Raw genomic sequence first — 23,580 nt, 5'->3', positions numbered from 1 at the left:
TAAAAGATCAGACCCAAAATGCTATAGTTACCCTCTGAAGAACCAACAAGATGGATATACAAGCTAAGTCTATTAGATACTGAAGAATGCAAGACGTAGTAGGGGAGGAGAATCATCTTTAGTAGCTGTTGTAAAGCCAGTTTCCTTAAATTAATATGACTCAAATGAAAAAGAAAACCTCTCCTAAAAAAGCACTAAATCAGCTAAAGCAATAGGAGAAGAATCCAGAGAAGGCGGTGATAGGAAAGGTAAAGAAAGGACAAAGCAAACGAACATGACAATGATTGCTTACAAACCTATTTGCCGTGTCCCTAGCCACTGAAACTCTACTACCAGTTAGTATTGCTCAGAGGCTTAGGGCAAGCACTAATTTAACCATGACAGGAGGAGGAGAGGCACAAGGTGGACAATTAATCCTTGCCACCAGAATCCTCAAGCAAATGATTTGGTAGGCAATTCTGGGTCTCTCTTAAGGTCAAGATACTACTTTTTGCTGAAGACAGGGAAGTAGCTTTGTTGCTATAATCAGATTTTTTTCCCCTTCTTTTTGAAAAGTGAGTAGTACTGCTGGGCTTGGTTTATGTTGTTTCTCTTTTTAAATCAAATTGAAATTTCAGACAAAAATTGAGTTTTGCCTGTGAAATCTCATTTAGCCAGGATCTGTGGTTTCATCAGATATTATGTAATGCAAGGCCATAATGCAAAGATGTAAAACATGTAATTATTAAGTGAGCCTGTACAGTGTTCCTAATACTACTTTGCTTTCTTTGCACTTGAAGCTCTCTGTATGTGAACAGTTGCAAGTCTAAGTAAGTCCCCATCTTGACTATCACAAGAATTCTCCATAACAGGGAAATGACTTTCACATGCTATATGTTGCCCAGGATAAATTTATTCTTTTATTACTTGCTACAGTTCAAGGCAAGTCAATAGGAGCAGGGTGCATTGACCACCAGTCCAAATCTTTTTGCCGTTCTTTTTTCTTGTAAGAGAACACAATATGATTGCCTAAGTTTCGTGCTGGGTTTTTCTCTCTTATCTAGTATGGGAAGAATTTTGCACAGTTTCCATTGAATAAAAAATTATCCAGAAATATTTCTCATGCCTGTCAAAAAGCATTTTTTAGTATTAGTGATGCAGAACAAATATTTCATGCATAGAGTGAGATGCTTTGATGAAAAAATGTATATACTATTCTATCTTGCTTTAAATGAATCATAAAAGATGTGGATGAAAACTCAGAAAGTGAGGGTTACATAAGTAGTATCCCAAATGTTTGAAAGGGGCAAAGTATCTGCAGTAGTTTGTCTTAAAGGGAGGCTCTAAATGACTAGCACCACAAGGCAATATATGTAGCTTGTTCAATGTTTCTAGTCTGCTGTAATGGGTATTTCTCCATAGCCAGAGGCACTGACAAATAACAATCTAGTAATTTCAAAATGAAAGGGGTAATATATAACAGCTTAAATATCATGACTGAAGGGAAAACAGGATGTTGAAGCACGTGTATTTATTCCAGTGCTGCTGGGATAAAACTAGGAGTGGTACTTATGAGGCATAGATTTCCATAGGAAAGCAAATAAAAGATTTCTTGTCCATGAAGTACAAGAGACATATAGGAAAGACCTTGGCTTAGGCAAGGTATGGCTATCTCAATAATAGTAAGGAAGAACAGTGAAGTAAGAAAATTGTAATAAGCATCTATTTTTAGTTTTAGCAAAATCAAATTGACTTAAATATGGTATAAAAATGAAGAATTCTATTAATGTTGAGTTGGAATTAAATCACTTATTTAGCTGAAAATGGCCTGTAACTAAGGTATTTCATCAGTATGACTGATATCCTTGAAAACTTAAGAACAGGTCATGTTTGAAGAAACTAGGCCGTGTTGTGATTTTTAATATACTAATGCCTGCTGTGTGAGTAGTTTGATTTGTGATAGCTGAAACAGATTGAAGACAGAGTATACCATTTTTCTTATCTTTTGCATTGCTTGTTCAATTATAGCTTTGCAGAGCAGGTCAAATATCTAAATATTGTAAATATCAAAAAGTTATAGATCAAGCATGGTATCATGTCAAGCCATAGGCCCAACTTTGTCCTATTATGTGTAAATGTAACTGGAAAAGTTGTTTGTTAGAGGCATGCTGTTACATTTTGCTGCTACATCGCCATAGAAACTCATGTATTTGAGTGGCATAGACGTGCTCCAAACTCAGTGAGTAGGTTTTTGGGCTTGCAGTTTAATTTTCTGTGCTAAACCTGAAGCATTATAGTTGGTATGTATTAGCAATGGAAGTTTTGCAGAAAAATCTCTCCCCGCAATATTTCTCAATCAGTTCTGAAATTAAAGTGAATTAATATACCAATAAGTAGCAATTTTGCAATTTGGGTTAGAAACACAAAATAGACCTCTAATCGTGTACTTTACAGTTTAATACTGAAATGAATTTCTTCACAATTTCTTGTCACTTTGAAGGGGAATGTGAAATGCAAGTTTAAAGGAAAGGGCCCAGTTCTTAAATTATGTCCCACTGAATATAATGGGAAGACGATGCCAATATTTTTTCAGTTCCATGGTGAATATCTTTCTTAAATCATAAGCAATTAGTTTTATTGTAAAAGTCAGCATTTGAAGACAATGCTGTTTATCTAAATATCTGTTAATAAAATGACTAAATCACCAAAGTCAGTGTTAGCCTGAACTAATATATATATATATTTTTTCCGACGCTTCTAAGGCTCAGAGAATGTATTGTAACTTCTAGTGCAGGCAAGGAAAAGGGAAAACGAAGACAAAAATGTAATGCAGAGGTTTTCTGAACGTCTTGGGGCAGAGGTAGAAAGGAGCTTATATAACCTTAGTTACTGAGCTAACTTACTTACTAAGCTATTACATTCAGAAGATTTTGAAGAGCTGGTTATCAGGTAATTCCAAAGTCTAAGTTGGATCACTTTAAAGAACAAGGAAATTAAGACAAAGTTCGTTAATGTCTTTGAATTAGGTTCATTACAGTAGGTATATATTAGGGAACATTTCAGTTCACAAGCCTTGAATTCCTCTTTACTGTCTTACCCCGTGTGGGTTTAAAAGTATGAGAAACTTCCATTAGAGGAGGACAAATTTAGGTTAATTTATTTTTATTACAGTGAACAGGGAATCAAACAAAACCTTTCCTGATGCTTCCATAAACCTGATTGCTGTGCTGGTGAAATTCATAGTAACAAGTCCTAGCTGCCTCTCAAGAGCTAATTTTGAAGGAGAATTCAATACATTTGGAGTTCCAGCTGGTATCAGGGCAGGCAGCAGTGACAACAGCCTGGAATTCAGTGAGATGAAGTCTAAAGATACTAAGATATTAAAGGGTTACTGTTGTTTTGAAGGGCAGCAGGCTAGGCTAAAGAACTCGTATATGAAAAATACAAGAATTGTGGCCATCATGCCTTGCCTTATGAAGAGCGGATTTGTCATCCTTTCTAGAAGGGAGATGAGCTGTCAAGGGGTAAAGTCTGGAAGAAATTAAAACTTTTAAACACCTCTGGGACTCTTTCTGACTAGCAGTTTTTAGCAGAGTTTGGGAAATTGTGCTTTTCCCTTTATTTTGTTTAAATGTTGTACAATTGCAGAGTTGCATTGTACCCACATTTCTTTGTGTATAATAGCAGCCTGGGTGGTCAGCAATGCATTGGGGCAGGACTGGACCTTGTCTGTTCTGATAGTACAGCCTTAAAATCTAGACAAAATATGCGAAGCAGGACTGAATAGCAGTTTCTTAAGTCTGTCCGACTAAGCAGTTTGTCCGTACCAGCTCAAGCAAAAATTGATATTTTCATAATAATAATTAAAATAATAAAATGTTTTTGGCTCATTTTATAAACTATTGATTACACTACAAATCATTCTATTAACAATTTTAGTCAAATAAATCATCAGTGAAATTTTCCTCTTATTTTATGGTACTTATCCTTTGCTCAGAAAAGAGATCTGCAGCAATTTTCTTTTCCTCTGATTTCTCATGCATGGTTGATGTACAAACAGTACGACTGGCAAAACGGACCCAGTCCTGCTTTGCAAGTAGAATTCGACCAGAGCCTTTCATCAATTCTTTCAAATGCCATTCTTTCCACAGAGGTGATAATACTATTTGAACCATAATAACCCCTTTAATACCTGGTAAGAAGAGAACACTTTGTTTTAACTCATTAGCAAGCATTGTCTTCAGTTTTTCTATTTATCCTGCTTTCTGTTATTATTTTCTAATTATTAAATTCCATTTAATAATTCATAATAGTAACATAATAGCAAAGATAATAATGCACACATAATAAGAAAGAATGTATAGCTACTTATAACAAAATAACTAGGACAACAACATACACTTTTTGTTGTTAGTTTAATCCTAAAAAAGTGCCAATAATGTGTCTCCGGATTAAATCAGTATGATTTAACTGCCTGGAGAATTAATTTCTTCCTTATTTTTAATAGAATCTTGAATAGACGTGCATATAGTTAATAGATAAATTCATTATCCATTAACAAAATGCTGGCAAGCATTGTGGTAACCAAATGCTAGCAAATTGTAGTGGGGATAGTTTTCCATCTAAGGTCTACATAGTTCTCCGATTTATATTGCTGCATCTGTGTAGACACTCTTGTGCCAACCTTATGCTTTTATACAATTTAAGGCAGAAAAGAGATTTATGTAAATGACTGAAGAATAGCACATTAATGTCAAATTCAAGACTAGAGATTTCTAAAACCAGTGCGTAGTACATTCATGTGGTTTTATGATCTGAAGCTTATATCCTAAATTAAGGAAAGGCAATATGATATTTTTTATTAAAGAATATTGTGCCAGCAAGTGCCTCTGACAGAAATTAGAACCTTGATTGTGTTATTTCATCATGTTGTTATAGGGCTTTTCCAAAACGATGAATTATTGTTGAGCACATTTGTCTGCTACAATAAAAAGAGGAAAGCGTTGGTTAGACTCCTAGTAGAATGGTTTCTGATTAAGTTTAACAGTGAAATGTTGTTTCCTTCCGTGCCAACAGCAAATGAGGTTGCAGAAAGATTTGCATAACAAATAAAGAGAAATCGTGACATTCTGTTGCCTACTTAGGTAAGTGGGTAAGGACTTGGACCAGTGAAAATGTTTGCTTAATTTACATAATTTGGGAAGTGAGTCTCAGCAATCAAATTGGTTCACTCCAAATCACTCAATTCTTCTTTTTTACCATTTTAACTAGCACCAGGAATCTGTCTCAACCTATATATATATATATTTTTTTGTCATATTGCCTGATCAGTTATCACTTACAAGCATTGTGAAAGGCTTGAGAATAAAAGATGGCACGAGGATATGGTGGTATAACATATTTTGTGTGAAATTGGGTGGCAAATTCTTTAATTAATTAGATACATTATTGTTCTTTCCCTACAAAAAGGTTAAATGGAATTTTTTGGACAAAATTAATGGAAAGTATAACTAACTTCATGATGTTGATGTCTGTAGAATAAGTAAAAGTGTAGTGATATTATCACAACATAAATACTGAACTGTTTATTAAATAGTGATTGAAAGAACAAACAAACTCCTGATGTTTCACATTGAAAATTTCTATGAAACTGACTTACCGTAACCTTTTATGATTATGTAGGTAATACTGTTTGATACAGGTTTGGATTGAACAAAATAGGTTTTTGTTAGTTTTATTGTTTGTTCTTGACAAAATTAACGTTACTGTCAGCTGTCTAAACCCAGAAGGCACAGTCATATCTTTAAAGGGAGAATGAAATTTTTTTGAGGAATCATTATAAGTGTATTGTTCAGGTCTACTGTGTTAGTTAAGGTAAAATACTAAGACTGCGTCAATAGTGATACACTACTGCATTTCAAATTCGTGTGTGTTACAAGGTGATCCACAAAGAACCAGCCTACTGCATACAAAGTATAGGCATCTTTAGGTACCCACCTCGTGCAGCCTGAGACATACAGGTATCTCCAAGGTCTGTGCGTGTAGTTGTGTAGAAATCTGTATGGCCTAACTCTTAGATGTCAGTAACCTGAGCATCTTTGTGGGTGCTTTTAACAATCTGACTTCAAAGCATAAATTGACCATCTGCAGTCAGGGGAAAGTCTGAGCTTTTGGCTCCTTGAATCATGCAGTCTCATACAATTAAATGCATTCTGGAAAGGAGATTAGAGAGGAAAAAGAGTTAGTGGCATAATTATGAAAGCAAACTTGCAGGGACAGAAGTCCGTAAGCACAAGCATGATATCCCCAGAAACCAACACGCTTACCTATGGTTAGTTACCTATAGCAAGTCAGCGAGGAGGGCCGGCTCTAGGAACTCCATTGCTTTAGCTTTTATTGACCTTTGGCTGGAATGGGGGGCAGGCAAACCACAGGACTGATTAGAAGAGGGTGGAAAAAAAAAGAATAAGAAGTAAAATGGCAACAAGTAGTAAAAGCACTGAAAAATTCAAGTGGAAATAATGAAAGGAAAAGCAACAGGGGAAGGAAGTAAAAGAAGGGGAGAAAGAAAAATGTATTTTAGTGATAACTTTCTTTTTCTCTTTTAAGAGATTCCCATGTCATACTTATGGTACGAACTGAAAGCCCTTGCCAAGATGATACTGTGCCTGTAGATTTAGGTTCTCTTAGACCTTTAGTTTTCTGAGGAAAGCAACATGTTATGTAATCAGAAATTATTTTCCAATGCATGACAGTATTGCTAACAACTTTGTTGATTCTGTCACAAGCAGTTGCTGTTTGTTTATTGTGATTCACTATAATGCATATTTGTCTCATGTACAGCTTTACAAGTCGCATAACTATTAATATTGATGCAGAAACCTCTGAATGTTTGGAGGTACAGTTGAGATTAATGTCCTACATACATTATGGAGGTTGGAAGTAATGCAGAAAGTGTCATTTAAGGAAACTTCCTTGGGAGTTTTCTATGACTTTTTCATTTTTCTCATTTCCTTTCTTCAAATTGATCCAAAAATATAGTAAAGTGATTGCTCTTGTGTTATCACTAAAGAGTTGCTTCTAGGACCAGAGAATACAAGTGAGAACAGAAGTGAAAAACACTAGTGTATTAGGTCAGACTTTTCAAATCGATTATGGGCCAAGTTCCCTGTTACTGCAAGAACAGCCCTGTTGACTTCAGTGAGGCTTTTGCCCCATGTTTACCCCATATTATTTTTTTGCTTCTATTCCACTTTGAAATTTTCTGTAATAGTGTGAATACTTTCTCATTTTATGTAAATCTGTTTGCTAATCATTTGCAAATAAGCAGAAATTAATTGAATGCCTATGAATAAAAGGAGCATCATATGAATGTCTTGGCAGTTTTAAGTTACCGTGCTAAATTAGTTGAGGTCATTATCAAAGTGTAAAACCATGTGTACGAGAGGTAAAAGTCCTTTAATATTCTGGGTTTGCATTTTTTTAGTCTGATACAGTATTTAAACCTTACTGTAATAATGTGTCATTTACCATTTACTTATGCTTGGAAGACACAAGAAAGAAAAATCAAAGTGATGGGAACCTATATTACCATCTCTTTTTCATAGTAGCAAATAATGCTAGGTAAATATCAGACTCTGCTGTGTAATATTTCGAAAACACAAAGTGCCTACACTTTCTTCCATCCACCCAAAACTGTGATTAGCTCTGTGCATACATATGATGAGGTCTAGTCTTTTCTGGGCTGTTTTTTTTTTTTAATATTATATAACATCTCATCTTTTCTAGTTAAGTGTGTTTGCTTACTATATTCATGAAGCGATTAGAAACAGTATAATTGCAAGTATAAGTATCTGAGATAGCCTTGTAAGTATGCTATGAATCCAAAGGGCAATGTGGCCTTTTGCTGTGCCATTTCTGCATGAAGGAGTGAAATACTGAGTGAAACTACAGGAAGCAGATGCCATGTCAATATTCCTTCTGCAGCACCACCTCCTGTAAGATCGAGAGGCGATCCCTTGTATGAGCTCTCTTCCAAGCACCTTAGCCTCATGCAGATGTGTTGGAAAGATAAAGAGGGAATAAGGAACTGTAGTTGTAGATAAGTTTTAGTCACTGAGTGTAAGTTGTGAAAAGTGTGTTTGTGGTTCACAACTTGGGGATGAGTGTGTAAAAACATGAATTTCAGCACAGCAGTTCAAATCACTTTTGTCCACTTTATCCAAAAGACGTTTTAAAAAGCTAAATATCTTAGTGGATTGCTACGCTGTATGTGGTATCCACTATCAAGAATAAGCTGCTTTTTTCCTAAACTATGGAATCTAGACAAACTTGATCAGCATATGTTCTTCCGCTTGATCATGTGAAGGGTGTGAAGTATGTAGAGCACTTTGGAAAAATGAATCTGAGTAAATCTCAGGTAAAGCGCACAAATTCAGTTCTCTCTGGTGATCTGAAATGCAGGTGGCCAGAAGCGTCCTCTCATGACCTGATGGAAGTTCACACTTCTCCTTTGTATACATCCTGCACAAGGCAAATAGTGTTCCTATTTCTGTAGGAGGGATTCTGTGGGAGGTTCATGGATACCTTTACCACTGAGCTGTTTTCTTCTTTCACTTTGTGAGAAAGACCTATTACATAATATGTCACAGAATAAATCAGAAGATTCCCTTGGTTAATTTTGTCTCAACTGAAATAAGTGTGGAAATCATTTAATAGCTGCCAGATAATTTTTTGTGTGTGCTGGGGAGGGAGAGAAACTAATTAAAGATGCTGTGAACTCAGAAAAAGAGCTCGATGACATTATTTAAAGAGGCTTTTAATTAGCATTTTGGTTTACAATAATATACTGAATGGTGATTATTTCTCTCATTTTAGAAAAAGATCACCCCTTGTTTCTACAAATTTTAGTTCTAAAAGCTTTGGAATACAAGAAGTAGAATTTCCCTGTCTTGGTCTATGTTTGTACTGTTCCAGATAAACAGGCCTGCTATATATATGTAGAAGCTTTTTGTTCTTGGTTAGTTTTTCAAAAAGTGGTATGGATCTTACATTCATATAGGTGCATGCAAAAACACAATTGTTTCAGGTGGTTCACTGGAGATAAGCCACTTTGTGTAATATATTTCTCTTCAGACTGTATACATCTCACTGTTATGATTTACTTGTGTAATGTTCTCTACTGCAGAATGCAAAGGCTCTAGAATTAAAATCCATGTGAAATATTGTATATATGTACAAAAACTAGATATTCATTTTAAGCTGGGCATTACCCAAACTGAGGTGTGTACTGTGAAGACCAATAACTTTTCAGCCTCACAATGATAGAGAATATTTGCATTTAGGCAAACTACCTGACCAGTACTGGTATTCCTAATAGCAAATCTCATACCTGAAAATAACAGCCAAAGGTTGGACCATCTGTTGTTTCATTAACATGCATCCTTATTACCATGGAAAGACAAGAAGATCTGATACGTCAAAGAAAGCAAAGTAAGAAGCTTTTAGGAGTCCCTGGGTCTTAGAAGATCTTGCAGTTTCTTCCACAGTGCTGTCTTAAAATCTTACGTGTTCCACAGGCAAAGCAAAGTGGGACACTTTGGGCCAGGAATATCTTTGAGGCTGCATGACTGGACTATAGCACAGCATCCAACAGAAAATATTTTCTGATTTGAAAGTGCTAACCTCCTCTGCCTATCAAAACATAGTAAAACAGGAAGGCACTGCATGGAATGGATTGATTTGGGGGCATAAGGCAATAGAAGGGAGTCAACTGAATTCGTAAGACTGAAAGTAAATTAGACAATTCCTCATAAATGGGAAATATATTGTATTTTTTGAGATCTAATTGAACTTCCATGTATGCTATGAAATCTTGAAAAAGGAGAGTTCTTTGGAAAAATATTGTGTGGCTATTCACATAACTGAACTTCAGGCACCTTCTATGAATGCATCTATTAACAGATTGATCTCTATAACCTTCCTTGTGGTAATCTTAGAAGATAAATAAGATCCTCCATAAGGTGGTCCAGAGGAGAACCTGAAGTTTCATGCCATGAATTTTATCGAGAGAAGTCTACCTCTTTCCATCTCATTTAGTGTCCTTTAGTCGTTTAGTGACTGTTCCTGTAGCAACTATGCTTCCCTCAAATCAATGAAAAAAGTCTGTGTGAGTCTGTGTGAGAAGAGAGCTTAATTTCTTCCCATGTCTCTCATTTACCTACATAAATATGTAGTTCAACACCACTGGCCATTCTACTTAAAAAGGATTTAAAAAAATAGTTAAGTCTGTAAGGCCATGACTGGTCATTAGTTTATACAGTTGGAGCCACTTGAAGGTATTTGTGCCCTTAGGTCTTCTATGCTAAGGAGCTGGGCATAGGAAACATAAATGAGCCCTTCGTTTTTCTTTTGACTCTGGGCCTGTTACTATGTACTTGATTTAGATGAATAAACAAATGAGTTTCAAGTTCAGATGTTTCGTGGAAACTGCCATGAACTAGAAAGCTTGTAATGTTTTAAATACTTTAGTAATTTGTTTGTCATTACAGTACTAGTGATCTTAATTAATTTATGTAGCAGTAATTTGAAGTTAAAGGAAAATCATTTTAAAAGATTTCTAGTATGCCAATAACCAGGTATTTGTATTTAAAGTTGGAAGACCATAACTGATTTGAAAAAAGTTGCTGTTTTTTAAAGGAAGTGCAAGATAGTTCATAGCAGCAGAGGAAAGCTGCTGCCAGAAGCAGATAGCTTGCCTTTGTATGTTCTCGCCAATAGGTAGGTAACAGGTACTCTACATACGCCAGTATAGCAGAGGAAGATGTCCTGCTATGTAATATTTATTTCTACTGAGCTACAGTCTTCTCCGGGCAAAAAGTTTAAAATCTATTCTAAAGAAATGAATTTGGCCTTTTTTTGTTTTTCTGGAATTGTCCTTTCCTATGTAGCGATTTTGTTCTTTCTTGATTATGAAGTCTTCTTGGACCTCCAAATCATAATAAGCACCAATTTCTGATTTTTGTTTTGATAAATTTATCAAATGATCTGTCTTACCATTTGCATCATATGTTCATAATATTTTATTTCATGTCTAATAAAGTCCTGTACTTAATTATGTAAAATGTTATACAAAGGAAAATGTAAACCATTCACAAATATTCACACATAGATCTTTCAGATATTTTAGTGATACAGTTATTTATAGCTTCAGAGAATTTATGCAAAGAGAGACAGAAAAACGCATGGTTGTAGATTATGGTATCATATCGCATAAGCAAAATGAAAGATACAAGAATAGTTTATATTCTTATATCCAAAATTTAATTCACTGGCAAAGGCCAATTCAGAAGCCTCCAGTAATGTTAATTAACATTTTTTGCTCACTTTACTTGATTTTTTTTAATTCCACAGTGGAATTCTACCATGTGAAGAAATATATCTCTGTAACAAATATAAATTGGAGAACCCCCAAATTTAATTCTGCTTTTCCCAGCGTTGTACCACCTAGAATATAAGTCAGTATGCAGACTACTGCAGCATTATACTTGTCACTCTGCTACTCTTTTATTCTGAAACTATGGGACGCAAAAATAGTTTGGAAAAAATAGAATAATAATTTTTACTGAGGGGTAGCACATACCAGAATGATTTTCACAGTTATCTTTTACAGCAACATAATTGAATTGCAACAAAACCAAGCAGAATGGATAATGGGAATAAGCTTAGGCTCGGCTGCGACTCCTGTGCAGGACTGTGGGTCGATGCGTCGGGGGCTGGCTGGCGTTCGCCTCTGTGCTCCAGGGTCTCCTGCCGTTGGTGCTCAAGCTGTCTGTCCAGAATCTGTGCAAAAGTGGGCTAGGGCATGCAACTGAGTTTCAGCAGTTTAATGAGTTAGCAGTTGTCAGCTGAGGTGTGGTCATGTTAAAACATGTTAACTTCCACTGTGGTTTACTTTGTGGACTTTAATCATGGTCTCCTGCCTGAAGAGCTTAATAGACAGATTATATAAAAAATACAAGAACCATTGTTATGTTTGTCTTTTGCATTTCTGGAAAGCTGTGTTCTGCCGATTTGGACCAATTCTTAGGCAAATTTAGTTTAATGTTTATATACGGTTTTACTAACTTCTCCTGTAATTTATATTATATATTTAGGAATGGAAAACAAGCATATAGCGTCATTCCAGAGTATGATATACTAAAATATTTTTTTCTTCCAGAAAAAAAGATGATAAAAAGATTCAGCATTTTGCTTGAAAGCTCTTGTATGTAGATATGATTCAATATACTTCCTGAAATTCTGAAACCTATCAAGAATATGAATCCCAGAGTGCAGATTGTTGAAATTATTTCAGTTTGTGCTTATTTTAGCAGTAAACTGTTGAAAATGATTTTACACTTCCCTGCTTGTACACTTTAAGGAATATACAAGGCAAAAATTACTCATGCTCTACTAATTACTAAGAATATGAAATGATTGCTATCATTTATGAATATGAACTTTTTTTGACCAGTTATACAATGTTCAATTCTAAGCTACAGATTCAGAGCTGTGTTGTTTTTAAAAATGAATTAAGGGAACAACCTGCATGATAGTGTTTTAATGATAAAAGGTGTATAAAATGTATCCTAATGTATTTAGTAAAAATTAACAGTCCATCTTGGTAACTTTTTTGTAGTTCTGCATTTTATATTGTGTAAGTAGAAACAATGTAAGTAATACTTTTCCTTAGCAGTTCAATTTCCCGAAGCATAAGGGAATGGTTTATCAAGCTTCTCACAACTGGAGACAAGTGTATTCTGTAAAGGAATTTGGAAAAGTACTTCAAACAGTCTGTGTTTTCTTGACATCGCTTATTTATATTTATAGCCAGTAGGAACTCCAAACACTGCACTTGCAAATTTTACAATACCTCATAAGCTATTGAACACAGTGCAGAAATAAATTTGTTCACAAGGTTTTTTACTAATCTATCTGCAGAATTTTACTGTAATGATTTCTAGCACACAAGAATACAGGAAAAAGAAAAGCTGTAGAGATGGACTGAAAGATACATGTCATAAAAACATAAAATACGTCTTTCTGTCTATTTGCCTTGGGATTTATGCATTTGGAATTCAGAGGAGAGCAAAATCTTTCACCTCCTTCCATCTGGCCAGTATGTGATGAAGCGTTTTGTTTCATGCTTGACATTTTTTATGAATATGTGTATGCGTTGGGTATTTTGCAGGAACTTCAGGATGGCATTGGGCGACAGCAAACTGTTGTCAAAACACTAAATGTAACTGGTGAAGAGATTATTGAGCAGTCATCAAGAGCAGATGCTAGTGTGCTGAAGGAACAACTGGAAAGCTTGAATACCCGGTGGCAGGAGCTTTGCAGACAGCTGGTAGAGAAAAAAAAGAGGTAGGTTAAGAGGGAGCAAAAATATTGTGAAATTATTTTTAGTTCTCTTAGATTTGCTTCTGACTGAAAAATGAAAAGGAACTCCCTTAACTTCTGCAGTTTTTTAAAATATTCATAATGAATTACGAGTAATTAAATTTCACTTCCTCAATCATCTGTTTAATTCTTTTCTACCTATTTCTGTCCATGACTACCACTCCCTTCCATACTCTGTGTTTTTATAATTCCACTGCTAATGTTTAAAAGATAAACAAGTGTACATTATTTCTTGATAAAAATAGAACAGATTGGAGCTCCATTTATATAATTTACAGTTGATTTAGCATTTTTAAATAATTTCCTATTTGATAATATGTCATTAGAATATATATCTGTGATTTTAACAATACCTTAGCTAATTGATACATTTAATCGTAATCTAGTTCACTTCTCATATTGATGCTGTTAATATCTGCATTTCATTCAAGTTGGATGAAAAGAATGAATTAGTTAATGCAATGTTATTTATAATCACTTTCAGATCAACTTGCTTTTCTCCTGTAGTCACAGATAACTACAGCATTTGAGCTACAAATAATACAGCAATGGCTTGATTCCTTTAAAAAGAGAATTTTCAATAGAAAAAAATGAAATATTTTTGTTGCTTTTTGTATTACATTTTATAAAAGTCTGTTTTCTAAAACTAAATGCGAGGTCTAAGTTGACCTGACATTCTGTTTTAAAGTATAGTCACTGGCAAAGCTTTCTTCATGCGTGTTTTTTAAAAAAACAGAATATCCTTTATAGAGGTACATTAATGAGTGTGAGAGTAGGGTGCAACAGTTTTGTTACTTTAGGTTTCTCAATGTGATATTAAATGTCTGCCATTTTTTTAGTTGAGAGCTGTAGAGGGCAAAAGCTGTGAAAATGTTTGCTGGTGTGGTAGGGCAGGTTATTGTTGAGTTTAATTATCATTAAGCTTTCACTTGGAACGCATTAAAATAAGAAGATGCAGCAAGTAAGCTACAGCGATCAGAAGCTACAGCGGTGGCTTTGAATGTTTTCCTGCTGCATTTCCAGGTGTTGATGGTAATGTTGCTTGTTACACAAGGGAGACCTTGGCCTTTATTTATTGCACTAAAAGCTGTTTTTTTGTACAATTGAAACCCACCTGTGTTTCCAAGCCTTAGCTTCTTACATAAGTGCTAACACTTAGAAAACAATAACATCGTTTTAATAGCCCTGTAAGCTGCTGCAGCAACACATAAGAGAAAGATTGGTGGTTGCGCTTTATCTGAGAATATGAAATCTGTCCCAGTTTTGGTCAACATCAGTGTTGTACTTACCCTGATTTATCAACAGAAATGTGTATCTGAATGCTATTTTGGCTCAATGCAATATTAGCAGTATGTGGAATTTCTTGGCACGTTCTCTATTTTAAGGAAGCCTAGGATCTGTTAAATGGGAATAATTCAGTTAGATTCCGTAGATGAAGAATCTTAAATAAACCCTCATATGCACATTTTTGGCTTGTTTGGTTTGTTGGCTGGTTTGTTTGTTTTCCTCTGGAATGACAGGTTGGGTAATTCTGAGTACAGAGTAACCTAGAGACCTAGGTTGGTGAACTCTGGATGAAAAATGCATCGCTACAAAGTTAATACAGATAGTGCTGTATTAAACTAATATAAATACTAGTAATGTATTGTAGTGAGACCCCTATATGTCTGAACTGAGGAGTTTATATTTCTTTCATTGTCTGGTCTTCTTGGCTATGTCAGAGTGGTGGGACCCAGGAACATGTTCTCCTCCCAGATCCAGAAAATGCATCTGCCCTCATGTTAGGTGCTGCCTGAGATGAGATCCCAGTACCTGCTTTTTCTTCCCTTCCTCATCTTTTCAGCCCCACAGGCTGGATTTTCGAAGGAAAGAAACTTTCTTCTGGAGATGAGAAGTCTGAGGAAGGATATGACCAAGGTGTACAAAATCATGAAAGTGGTGGAATTGCTGAATGTGGAATTGTTATTCACCAAATTTCTCAATAACAGAATTCCAAATTTCTCAATAACAGAATTAAAGGCTACTTGTTGGAACTATAGAAGACTGTAAAACCAACTTAAAAAGTACTTTTTTACATTGTGGTTACTGAATGTTTGGGTTTTCTGACCACAAAGGGCTATGGAGGAGGGCATTGTAACTCAGACCTCTAACATCCTTAGTCTAGTGGTTGTGTATTCTGGGGGAGTATGAGGTGAATGGACTGAAGAAAGTGGCCAGTCTTCTGTGCTCTTCTTAAATATATCTTGTATTACCACTGTTGGAGGCAAATCACTGGGCTAGATTTCCTGACACACTCAAGCATTTTTCATGTTCTGATTATGTTCCTAGGGAGAAAATAATTTTGCAGATTACTTTCTTCAGTTCTCCTGAGGATGCACTCTTAAATGGCCTATTCTTTATTCTGTGTGAGAACATAGTATTATCACTGTATTGATAAAGAACACTAAATTCAAAATATTTTCTGCAAACTTCATGAACCTTCTAGTTGGTTGACTTGAAAAAGGAAGATTTGATATAGTTCCAAGAGTTTCATGTTCATCCATTTCCCATTAAACATTTGAAATAAATATTAAACAATCTATAATAAAAACTGTAAAACTGATTAATAACATAGAATTCTATAAATAACTGAAACTGATTGTAGATTCACTAGACACTGATGTTGTTAATCTTAGTGGTAGTCTGGCAGATTTAATGAATGCTAATAATTTGGACCATCAAAGTCCCACACTCAAAAAACCCATGAACCAACTTTCAGAACAATGTGAGGCTCCTATGCTGCTCTTCAATAAAAAGAAGGTAGTTTTTAAGTTTTACAGACTCATGCTGAGCCCAGGCAAAGCACAGACTTCAGGCCGGCTATTTGAATCTCCTTTCTTTGGTACTGAAGATCTAGAAGTCATGTTTGAGTTATGGTGGTATAAGATGTTATCTTTCAGTTGGCTTCACCAGAGTTTCAAGGCTGTAGAAGTTTGAATTCAGTGTTTAATGTTTCAGTATCTTGTAGTCTAATCCATCCAGCTAAGAATTAGATGAGAATGTAATTTTAGCACATCTAAAGCTTTTATCCTACTGCAAACTTTGGAATAGACCAGGCTGTTGAACAGGGGCAAACTTGATTGAAAGATTGGTACACTGATAGTTAGAGAATTTGGAATTTCATTGAATTCTTATTGGCACTTTGTTGTAAGCTGCATATTTTGGAGAAGTTTGAGTATTTACTTGGTAAAAGTGTTACTCAAAAAAAAAAGGGAGATTTTGTAGACTGAGGGAAGACACAATGACCCTTTCAATGGACTGCTACTAATCCCAGAGAAAAGGGGGGAAACAATTACTTCTGTTTCTTCCTCTTAATACTCCAGAAATCATTTTGACTACAAAATCTTGTAAACTGCACCGTCAGAAGATCTTTCAGCCTTTTTGTTCCCTGGTGTTCAAGACCACGAGCCACAGGCCACATTAGGCTGTGCACATGTGTGTTGAGTCATGCCATAGGGACACTTGAGTTTCAGATGCCATCAGGGCACTTGTTGACTCTCAGGTGCTGGCATGGGGGCAGCCACTGGGGCTGTGGCTGCAGCGTGGCGCTGCACCTCAACTCCTACAGCAGGACCACAAGTGCCAGGCAGAGCTAGTCAAGGGATCCTGTGTCAGGATGAGGAGCAACATCTCACATATGAGCTTCAATAAGGTGATGGCTCATAAATGAGTGTTTGACAGACTTGTGTAATGATGGTGTGGAGATTTGCTTGCTGGCTTTTGTATTTTCTTGTTGTTGTTGTTGAAAATTTTCTTTTGTAATTTTTGGCAACGTATGCCCAGAAATTAGATTTCTTAGCTGTTTAGGTAAAATTTTTTATTCATCACATTCTGACTTTTTTAAAATTAGGTTCTGTTGAACAGAAGAGAATTTTTCATTATTTTAGCTGGAAATATATTTGCACTTCTAATGAGCTTGAACCTGCAGACTGTCTATTCAGATCTCTATTCAAGTGAGTTTGAAGTAATTATGGAAAGAATGACAAAACAAAGGGTGTTTACTAGAATACTTTTGAATATATATATGTAATTTTTTTTTCTGAATATAAAAACACAAGCCTTCCATTCTAAATCTAAAAAAATTGCTATAAAATAAATATACTCTTTTATATTTTTCATACTTTACATTCATTAAAGTATGCTTTTTTGCCACAATGTACTAGCTACCACTGCCTGAAAACTCTTTCACCTGAAAACTCAGTATATTGAAGGCTGTTGTTAATTTTTCATTGCAACTTAAAAGCTGGCTTAGAGATGAAGAAGTTTCATAACAATAAATGCTTTTTTCTTTCCAACATAAAAGAATAGTTATATATTGAATTTACTTTTTTTTGACTGTTCTGCAAACATATGGTAATGAGTATGTACATATTTCTTACAGTAATTCATTAGAAAAGTATCACTGTGGTATGAACTTACACTGTCATTACCTGTAGTGTTGTAGCTAAACTTCTTCCTGTTTGGTGTTCACACTTGGCTTCTCTAATGTTTCTGAGATATTTTGCTTTTTAATTATTTTGTTTAGAGGTCATTACCCAAATGAAACACATTTGCTTATTCTTTAGAAAAAGAAAGAAAATTCATTCTCTCTTAGTAAATATTTTCTCTAAATTGTCATGTTACTTTTTTGGTGGCGTCTTAAATTCTCTGTAACACTTATTAAATGCACCAAGGGGCATTGGGGAAATTAATCTCTAATCTTAGAAATACTATATATACAAAATCAACAGCTGACTGTAAAAAAAAAAGGCACAGAAACGTTATTGAAAGTGCAAAGCAGAAGATGAGTCACAAGCTAGTGCCAGTCTGCCCTACTTCTGTGACTGAGTATTTTCTGTCTCTAGCTGACACCTCTCAAATAAGTCCTGCCTCTCAGCGAGCGTGGAAGCCAGGGGCCTGCTGCCTGGGCTATCATTACTGAGGCGAAGGTGATCTCACAAGCACAAACAGCAGCAAGGCGCCTACATACAGCTGCTCGGGAACTGGGCAGAAGTGCCCTCGCAATATGCCTCAAGGCCACGCGCCTGCTCCTGGCCTGTGAGGTCCGGAGGCAGAAGTGACCTCACAAGAAGCATCGAGGCCGTGCGCCTGCTTCTGGCCCATCAGGGCCTGAGGCACAAGGGACCTCGCCAGCACAAGCAGCCGCAATATGCCTGCTGCTGGCTTTTCAAGGTACTGAGGCGCGAGTCCAGCATCGGTTGTGTGCAGTCGATGTGTTTCCCAAACAATCTACCAGTTGCTATGGTATTGGTATCATATATTGACAATGAGCTGCAGCGTGCATTTCATACTGTTTCTAGAAACTGTAACTGAAAATATAAACTTACTTGAAAAAGGCCAATAATGTTTATATAAATAATAACTAACCATTATAACTTACAATTAATGATAGTCAAAAATGTATCTAGCATATTCGATGGACTACCATAAGAATTTGGTACTCATTCCATTTTAATACTGTTAGGGAAACTAATTCCTAACCTTAGAAGTATCATATATACAAAATTCTATTAAGAAAGCTAATTTAAAGCCTTTACACCCTTTAATTTAATACTTAATTTAATACTTAATATTGAATACCTAATATTAATACATTAGCTTCAAAGAGTATAATGTATATAGAATTAATATAAACATCTTTCTTAGCTGTGCAATCAGAATAGTTGGCCGAGGTATTCTAATGAACTTAGAAATACAGACATAAAGCTGCAGTGTTTTAATGTGGGAAAAACAAAGTAACATTCCTGAGAATAACAGTCACATGGAGGAAGACCAACAGGGCAGGGAGTTTCAAGAACATATAACAGCAGTAAAAAAACAGCGTAATTTTGTACTATATGTGCAAATATGGCCATTAGGTAAAAATTCTTTTTCTAGAGGTCCAATAAAACCATGACTAGAATAAGTCTCCAGTTCACAGTAACAACTTATTAGGATTTAGACATAAGAGACATAATTTAAGAAAGGATAAATGTGGATTTGATACTTGGAGGTAGTGGAGGATATGGTAGAAGAAAAGATGAAAGAGGAGACTTTCCTAGGAATAATGAATTAGCTTAGCAAATGTTATCCAACTTGAAGTGGTGGTAGTGTCACCATTAAGAATACAATTAGATGAAGCAGTAGAAAATACGCTGTAGAGAGCAACTCTTCCTTGACAGAGGGTGAATACTGAGGACACTGGAACATTATAAAAGCTGGACAGGTGATTTAGTAAGTAAAACTTTTCCACTTGAGTTGACTCTGAACTACTTTCTCAATATGATGCAAGAGGATGCTTTATATCTGCAGTTACTGTTACAGGTGAATTTTAAAACTCAAGTCCTATGCAGTGTAGTTATGCAATCACTGCAAATGCAAAAAAGTGCTTTGTTCTTTCTTTCTGCAAAAATAGAGCTTTGGCTAACTTCTAGTTCAAGTACTAATTCTTTTTATCTAAAAACCCTTGAATTTTTTGCTGCATGTGAAATTCTGTACTTCTTTTCTATAGTTTGAGAATTTTCCATCAACTATGATGGGCTACATTTCAGGGTTAATGAAGTAAGTCGTTTGCTAACTGAGAAACAGCTTAAAAGCTCTTTGGGATCTTAGGTGCAGCTTAAAAGGAAAAGGTAGTAATACATAACAGCGTGCAGGTCTGTGCTGGAGATGGATCTGCTTGGCTCCATAGGACCGATTCCTGAAATTACATCTGATTCCTTAGTCATCTGCTTAAAAAGCACCTCCAGCAAGATATACTCTCAGCTGCTTTCTCAGGAGCTGCACTGTCCATGTCTGGCTCAATTGGTGGTTCATACTCCTTATTTCTGCTTGCTTAGGCTCAGATTTGGAAGTCCATGCTCCATTCATAAATACTTACGTTAATTTGTCATTGCCACCATGAATTTAAACAGTTAGAAATTACATGCATCTATTGCTCCAAATGTAATTATGGTGATAGAAATCAGCTTGTTCAAAAGGTGCATGCATTCATTGAATTAAAACTTTTTATGTGATTAACTGGATCGGCTAATATAAAGAGTGCTTTATTTTTGTGGCTTGCATAATATGATACTTGTCGTGTGTTATTTATGATGGAAGTAATGTTCTAGCAGGCTAAGGGGAAATTGTGAAGTAAATTGTGAAGTGCACCTGCAGCTCACATAATTACAGTGGCCCTTTTGATTACTCTCCTGCATACTGTTCATGACTAGGGTAGAGAAACAAAGCTTTATGGAACATTTTTTTTGTCTGAATTCTGAAAAGCCTCTGTGCACGTATACATAAAGTAAGCATTTCTGAAAGAATTCTTGAAAAGCCTTAGGTTGAAAACATCCCAGATTACTGAGATAATAAAACTGAATCCTACTGATCAACATTTGAATTAGTCATCAAAGTAAAAACAGTAATCTTTGCTTCATGATTAGGAAAAGTTTTAAACGTTTCAAGGGTTGCGGTAGAATTCATAAGGGTGATAAAACTGACAATGTACTTAAGATGAAAAAAGAGTCTTGCCAGTTGCTATCTGTGCTAAGAGACATGAAATCTTTTCAGTTTTTCTTTCATAAAGCTACACAGCTCAATAATTTTGCTCTCAGGAGGTTTGAATTGAACATCCTGTTTTTCTGTGCCAGAATTAACATATTTAAGATTTTATCTTGCTTGGTTTTATCTCTAGGGGTATCATCATATAGTGCCTCCACTGAGCTATGCACTTTACAAATGAGAATAACTGGTAGAAAACCAAAAAATAAAGCTGCTGCTGACAGCTTATATTCAGGGGAATCTGGTTTAGGAACAGTGGTTTTATTGCCTGAATTACAGTGTAACTCTGGCTAACTGATTCCCAGACTTCCATGTAATCAGGGCAGAGGGTAATGACTGAGGAAGCTGGCTCAAAAAGATGTGAAGTTATGCTTATGCTTTCAAGATTACAGGGAGATAGTTTTTCTTCTTCCTTGTAGTTCCAGTTCTTTTGTGTCTCAGCATAGATTAGCATCTATCTCAGATTCACATAAATAAACGTTTTAGCTGGGTTTGGATAACCTGTTTTGGCTTGAGAAGAGCATTCTGGCCTGGATTTTGAAACCCTTATTCAAATGTTTAGTATTACCTCGATCTCCAAATACTTTTGAGATTTTAGACTATTTATGCAGTAAGATGGTATATGAGTAGTCTGTTTCTAGGTAAATTATGATCCTCTGTTTTGCTGTAAACAAGCTTTCTTATATGCAAAGTTTGAATTATTGTTTAAATTTGAATTAAATTTAAATTAGAATTGTGAGTAAACAGTAGCACCGTGACATCTTCACTTATCCAAGCCTTTCAAAGCAAAAGCCTGTAGTCCCTACCTCCTGTCTGGATCATTGGTTATCAGTTGGGGTGTAGATCTACCAGACCAAGCAGCCAAAGGGTTAGTAGACGGGATACAACAAAAACATCAGCACAGTACAATAAAGGATTTTGTCTCAAGACCTGTGTTTAGGATTACCATGTTTTACTGTTCACCCATTATTGGGGTATATGCAGTTAGACAGACATTTCCAGGAAATACTGAACCTAAAGAGAACATGTAGAGCAAATATTTGCTGAAAGCATTTGAGTTTTCAAGCGCATATACACTTCCCTGTGATGACCACTGTAGTAAATCTGATGCTGTAAAGCAAGCCTTGGGCATTCTCATCTTGTCCTATACAACCACAATAAGTACGTCCACATGCATCAGGGATGTCCAGAATTCCTGTCTGTGTAGCAGTACTTCATAAGAGATTCAGAGCTGTAGTACATATGTACAAGAAATATTTGAGTCAGGCAGCATCAGGACTTTTCATCAAGAATGTGGCATGCATATTTCCAGAAATCCTAGGCAAACATAATGATACTTAGAACATAGTGATGCAGGTTTCCATAAGAAAATTTAGGACATAACCAGGAGAGTAGGGCTTTTATTTGGTTTCTTTTGCTATTTATGGCTTTCACTTCTTTGTGTATTTGTTTATATAAATATAAGTATATGTAGATATCTGTATGCCTGTATGTATGTATATATACATGTATAAAGATATACATAGTTTTTGGAGAATTTTGTTCTTTTTTCAGTGAATATCATATCTTTTTTTCCTAAAGAATATTTTGGCACCAGTGGCTTGTTTGTTTAATCTCTAAGCAGTTACTGTGGAGTAATTTGTTTATGAGCTTAAAAAAGTGCAGAAGGTGCAGAAGTTGTCTAGCAAAAATTAGGATATACTGTGTTAAACAAATTAATTTATTTTCTTATTTAGAAGTCCATTCCATTCTGCATGTAAAGCAGGAACTTGGTCTAGAACTTCTGTACAGAGCAGCAGAAATTGACCAAGCATTTAAGTTAAAATATTAATTTAATTTTTAAAACATTATTTTCATGCTCTTAAGCTTAGTCAGGAATATTGACCTTTGCGTATTGAAGACATATAATTTCTGTTTGATAAAATGGTGAGTCATCTTACAGAGTGAAAGTTGGCCTTTGCCATCCAGAATAGCAGTTGCCAGGTGTTTTTTTACCTATACCTATTTAACCTGCGTGAACTATATTGGGAGTCACTGTCACATTCTTACTGGCTTTATCATCAACAGCAATCAACTTCTTAATTATGAACCATTTTGATAGAGACCTCTCGCGCAGCATTTTCCAGCTTTAAAGCACTTTTGAAACATAAAAATTCCATTACGTAATAATGATTATGTAGCAATGATTATGTAATAATGGCAGGACTTGAGTGCTGATGTCATAAGGACAAGAGCTGAGAGCTGCAAGACAGGGACAGGCAGTTCATCAGAGGTGCAGAGGAAGCTGGTGGCAAATCTACTGATGCTCCTGAGGCCAGGGCCTTTATGCAGGTTAGTTTTTCTCTGGTGTTAAACAAGCAAAAAAGTTTTATTTTCTCAATTCTAGAAGTGGTCAGTATGGATACAGGCATGAGGAGACACTGACGGTAATTTGACTTTTTTTACTCTATGCTGTGTTGATGAACAGATTTTAATTTTTAGGTGGTTTACTTCATCTTTGGCATATTTTATTACCATTTTTGTTAATTTCCAAGCTAACACGGTCCTCTGAATAATTTCTTTATCCTAGTATTAGACACTTGTTGATCTGTTAAA

General features: G+C 35.5%; 1 protein-coding gene across 1 annotated transcript in view; it reads left to right on the top strand.

Annotated features, from left to right (window-relative positions):
- Positions 1 to 23,580, top strand: part of DMD (dystrophin) — a 1,189,181-nt gene that overhangs the window by 709,582 nt on the left and 456,019 nt on the right. Inside the window, exon 45 of the mRNA XM_067297573.1 lies at positions 13,211 to 13,386. Coding sequence (XP_067153674.1) covers positions 13,211 to 13,386 — 176 coding nt within the window. The remainder of the gene's footprint in view (positions 1 to 13,210; positions 13,387 to 23,580) is intronic.

Source organism: Apteryx mantelli, chromosome 1 (assembly GCF_036417845.1).
Source record: "Apteryx mantelli isolate bAptMan1 chromosome 1, bAptMan1.hap1, whole genome shotgun sequence".
Lineage (NCBI taxonomy): Eukaryota > Metazoa > Chordata > Aves > Apterygiformes > Apterygidae > Apteryx > Apteryx mantelli.
Note: the sequence above shows the minus strand (reverse complement) of the source record. Positions and strands in the feature narration are given on the sequence as shown.